This window comes from Oncorhynchus gorbuscha, linkage group LG20, assembly GCF_021184085.1.
Source record: "Oncorhynchus gorbuscha isolate QuinsamMale2020 ecotype Even-year linkage group LG20, OgorEven_v1.0, whole genome shotgun sequence".
Lineage (NCBI taxonomy): Eukaryota > Metazoa > Chordata > Actinopteri > Salmoniformes > Salmonidae > Oncorhynchus > Oncorhynchus gorbuscha.
Genome location: NC_060192.1, coordinates 406,142 through 411,180, shown reverse-complemented (window position 1 = coordinate 411,180; position 5,039 = coordinate 406,142). Strand labels below are relative to the sequence as shown.

The 5,039-nt window shown below is 43.9% G+C and overlaps 1 protein-coding gene across 1 annotated transcript; it reads left to right on the top strand.

Annotated features, from left to right (window-relative positions):
- The first annotated feature begins 374 nt into the window (after nucleotides 1-374).
- On the top strand, nucleotides 375-3,242 carry LOC124006795 (transcriptional activator protein Pur-beta-like). Its single transcript, XM_046316951.1, has 2 exons — nucleotides 375-1,347; nucleotides 2,201-3,242. The coding sequence occupies exon 1, from the start codon at nucleotides 415-417 to the stop codon at nucleotides 1,309-1,311; it is 897 nt and encodes a 298-aa protein (XP_046172907.1). The 5' UTR covers nucleotides 375-414; the 3' UTR covers nucleotides 1,312-1,347; nucleotides 2,201-3,242.
- Nucleotides 3,243-5,039: the final 1,797 nt, after the last annotated feature.

Genomic DNA, 5,039 nt, shown 5'->3' with positions numbered 1-5,039 from the left:
GCTTTTTATGTATGTAGTATTCCCCAGTCTAGAATTTAACGCTTGCCCAGTTTTCCTTAAATGATATACCAACTGCAGAGAAAAGGATCTCCTACAATTTATTGGTACTCCATAGTAGAAATTGTTGTAACAAATATTGTGGCCCGTTGATTGGACGGTGATGTGGTCCACGATAATTACGTCAACAGAACCTACATCTAAACCAATGACATGTATGAATGTTAAGACGTAGGCGTGATAGCCAGCGGAAAAACGACCAATGAGAAAACAAACTCGTTGCACCTGGCGTGATTGGCAGACGCAAGGCCAATGTGGGAGCGCTCTGGGAGGGTTTTGGTGGTGACCATGAAGGGGGTGTGCACGCGGAGAGGGAGATTACTCACAAGAGGGAGAAGCTGGCTGGCGGTGCTGAAGATGGCGGATGGTGACAGTGGGAGCGAGCGCGGTGGCAGCAGCCGCGGAGGGGGAGGTGGGAGCGGGCACCAGCCCTTCCAGAGAGAGCAGGAGACGCAGGAGCTGGCGTCCAAGCGCCTGGACATCCAGAACAAGCGCTTCTACCTGGATGTCAAGCAGAACAACAAGGGCAGGTTCATCAAAATTGCCGAGGTGGGGGCCGGGGGCTCCAAAAGTCGCCTGACCCTGTCCATGTCAGTTGCGGCGGAGTTTCGCGATTACCTGGGGGATTTCATAGAGCACTACGCCCAACTGGGGCCTAGCAGCCCGGAGCAGATCGCACAGTCCTCGGTCGGAGAGGACGGTGGGCCCAGGCGAGCCTTGAAGAGCGAGTTCTTGGTCCGGGAGAACCGTAAATACTACCTTGATCTGAAGGAGAACCAGCGGGGGAGGTTCTTGCGGATCCGACAGACCGTCAACCGGGGGCCCGGGTACGGAGTAGGTGGGCCGGGAGGAGGTATGCAGGCTGGTCAGACCATAGCCCTTCCGGCCCAAGGCTTAATAGAGTTTAGAGACGCCCTTGCAAAGCTTATAGATGATTATGGTGGAGACGACGAGGAATTGGCCTGTGGAACCGCGGTTGGGGGCTATGGGGAGCTTCCCGAGGGCACATCCATCATGGTGGACTCTAAACGGTTCTTTTTTGACGTCGGATCAAACAAATACGGCGTGTTCCTGCGAGTGAGCGAGGTCAAACCGAGCTACAGGAACTCTATCACCATCCCGTTCAAAGCGTGGGCGAAGTTCGGAGGTGCTTTCAGCCGGTACGCCGAGGAAATGAAAGAGATCCAGGAGCGACAGCGGGATAAAATGTACGAGAGAAAAGAGGAGTCGGAGGGAGAGGTGGATGATGACTGATGAGTTGAAACGGCTGATAAGAGTTCACTTCACACAGTGAGATTTGCAATATTATATGTGGCAGAAATGACAGATTTAAGTGCATGAGGAATCGAACTTTAATACAAAAAAAATATCCTGGCATAAAAAGTACGTTTTGAAAAATTGGAACCATTATTGATGTATTATTAAAACCTGGAGTTTAATGAAAGTTATGGGGCAAAGAGTCTCTAAAATGAGACCTTTCTCATGGGTTAAAAAAAAGAAATGAAATTATGTTTTGTAAAAAAAAAAAGAAAGAAATATCCCCAAAACCAGCAACTTGGTTTTCATAACAATATAAGAAGCCAATGAAATCTTTATAACGTTTCCTTTTAAAATATAGATATATATTTAAGAGTAAGGAGTTGAATCCATTAATGCAGCTATTATTTCCATTGCTCCTTGTAAGGAGAGAACCAGCATCCATTGTATCCCTGTTCTAGCTCTCTCCTATGTGGCTGTGTGTGTTACCTTACAAGTTTTAGTGAAAGTAGTAGAAAGGAATGTCTAGAACAATTGTCATTTTTCTGGAGGTTATTATTTGGTGTGTTAATTGACGGGGGTAAGCTATATAACATTGGCTGTGCCATAGCAGGGCCTTTAACAGACAATGATGATGAGAAACGTTACGGAGAGAATAACTGTATCTGCAGGCTTATCTGAAGGCCTCTTGAGACTAAATTGGAGACTTGTGCTAACGTAGTTAGCTCACAGTGTCATGTCACCCTCCATACAAGTACTGTAGGCCTAAACATGGCAGATGAGTGAATACTTTTGTTGTTTTTAGATATAAATGCCTGGCATTATTTACAAGGTCTGTTTCCTGGGACTTGTTTTATTTGAAAGTAACTTAATTTTATCTTGTCAGATGGGAGCAGAGCAGTGTGTCACCTCCCACAACAATGTGGCCTGGTATCAGGAGAGTGGCAGGCCTATTAACCAATTGGCAACCAGAAAGGACAGTCTCTTCCTACTGTGTGCGTCCCATGCTGCAGGAGCCTGCTTCCCACTTCAGAACAGTTTGCAACATATATTATGCCAAAATATTGACTTTTTTTTTTTGTACGTTTGGTCTTCTGTAAGGGTTTTTTCGGGCTGTTTGTGCACATTTTTTCTCTAATGCAAGCTGGAGGAAGTCGGTAGCCCCTTTTGACAGATTGGACACCAGTAGGGATTTTTCAATTAAGTGATTGTTTTCATTCAACGAAAGACTAATTGTTTTAATGCCAATTTTTTTTATTTGGGAAATACTGCACCAAATGTCTTAGATGTAAAAACATCTCTGCAAAAACATCTAAATTAAATGACATACTGAGCACGGACAGCTGAAAAACCCTTGCCATAGGCCAAAATGAACAAAAACATCAATTTCATCCTAATATATGCGCAAACTGTTTTGGGTGGGAAGCATGCGGACGCCTTTACCCACACACCACGGGAGCCTTCTGATATGGCCATTGGAATTGATCACTGGGTGGAATCCAGAGGAGCTGCTACTACTACTGTCACCCAGCCAGCCAAGAGTGTGTAGGGCATCAATGATAAGGTGCCAACACTCTGTCTCAGCCCAGGCATCAGCACTGCCACACCACCGACCTTACACTACGCCTCTGGACAGTAACAACAGGATAAATGGTTTACAAAGATAACTATATTGAAAGAAAATGGTGCTTATAAGTGAGATGATAAAAATAAATTTAAAAAACTAGCTTACAAATATTTTTTACCTTAAAATACCTTAAAGAAAAGGAAAATATATGAATTATAGAAGTATAACGCAGGCTTATGAAACATAATTGTCCATTGTCCATTTTTTTTCTTTGTTTATTCTCACTTTCATTTGTTGGTTTTCTCCCAGAGAGTGAAATAAATAACACTTCTGTGATTAAAAAATATATATTAACGCAACAGATATTTGTGATTGTATACTTTAAAAAAAACTCTTTCTCTCCCTCTTCCCTCCTCCCCACTTCAACACAACCAGCTGAAATGTTCACTTACTCTTCTTAGGTTGAAACGGGCAGACACTTCATCCACTCAAGTGTTCCTTTAAGTATTAGTTGTTAGGCTCCTACACATCTATCAAACTACAGCCAGTTGGAATAATTGGCACCGTGTGTAGTCCCAGTTGGTCTCCGTTTCTCATAGTTGTTCCCCATTTAACATGTGGAACCGGCCAAGGGCAATTGGTCTGAGATGGGGGGGGGGGACTGCCCAACGCATCACCGGTAGTTTGTTGGCTGTGGGCTAGTTGGATAGACGTGTAAGAGCCTTCATATGACACATTCTAAACTCCGAGCTTGAAGTTGCCTTCAGTTTAACTTGTGCCATTAATTATGTTGCCTGTTGTCATCAAGGCAATTAGGTTTCATTTTTGTACTTGGAAAAGACTACTAAATAGTGTATTGTAAGTACATGGAAAAGCAAACTCGGGCTCCCGATTGGCACAGCGGTCTAAGGCACTGCATCTCAGTGCAACAGGCGTCCCTACAGTCCCTGGTTCGAATCCAGGCTGTATCACATTCGGCCGTGACTGGGAGTCCCATAGGGTGGTGCGCAATTGGCCCAGGGTTTGGCTGGGGTTGCCTGTTATTGTAAATAAGAAGTTGTTTTGAACTGACTTGCCTAGTTAAATAAAGGTTCAATAAAAAAATAAATTAAGAAAGTACTGCCTGACATTCATGGCTCAATCGAGTTAGGCATTTAACGTACCTTAGTAATCCAATTGCTTTACGATGCTAAGAATGTGTGTGGGGATTCTCTGGCACTTTCTGGTTGTTGCACTTTGAGAAACCAAACACAAAGGGGTGGCCTAGTGGTTAGAGTGTTGAACTAGTAACTGGAAGGTTGCAAGTTCAAATCCCCGAGCTGACAAGGTACAATCTGTCATTCTGCCCCTGAACAGGCAGTTAACCCACTGTTCCTAGGCTGTCATTGAAAATAAGAATGTGTTCTTAACTGACTTGCCTAGTTAAATAAAGGTAAAAAATAAAAAATTAAATGTGTTAGTCTCACAGCCAATTTAGTGAAGATGTGGTCTCCAGTCTCCTCCCCGTGTGCTCAGCTGTTGTACCATGTCAATACAATCTTCTTTTCATCAGTCAATGAAAGAGCTCTTCGGAAAACAGACTCACATCTCCGGCCTGAACATTCACCTCAACACAACACAAGGTAAATGTAGAAATAGGAATGAGACTGCGCGTCCAAATAAATGTGTGTTTGAGAAAGGTCTGCACTGACGATAGGATCATTATCAACAGCAAAGTATCTGTAGATTTGTATCATCTATGTATCTTGAACCAGTATGCCTCCATCAGACCCAATTCAACTAGGGATGACGTGCTTAACCACAGGTCTCAGATCAGAGTGTAGCATTATATAGAGCTATTCCCTTCCATCTCATATTGCTCAAATGACCAGCAAACCTGGTTTCAGAAAAAAACAGATAAAAGCAACACCTCACAGCACAATGCCTCTCCCCTATTTGACCTAGATATTTGGTGAAAGTATGTGCCATGTCGGTTTAGGAGAGGAGGGTGAGCTCTGTCATGTGAAGCAGGAGGAAGTCTATTGTAGGGGTAACCTGACTCCCCCTCCACTGCATTGGTCTCTTCCTCTGTTCTCTGGGCCTATCACGTCTCTCGCCCTCTTTGTACATCTCTTTACTCTCTCTCACACATGCATTTGCTTCTTTCCCTTCTCTATCT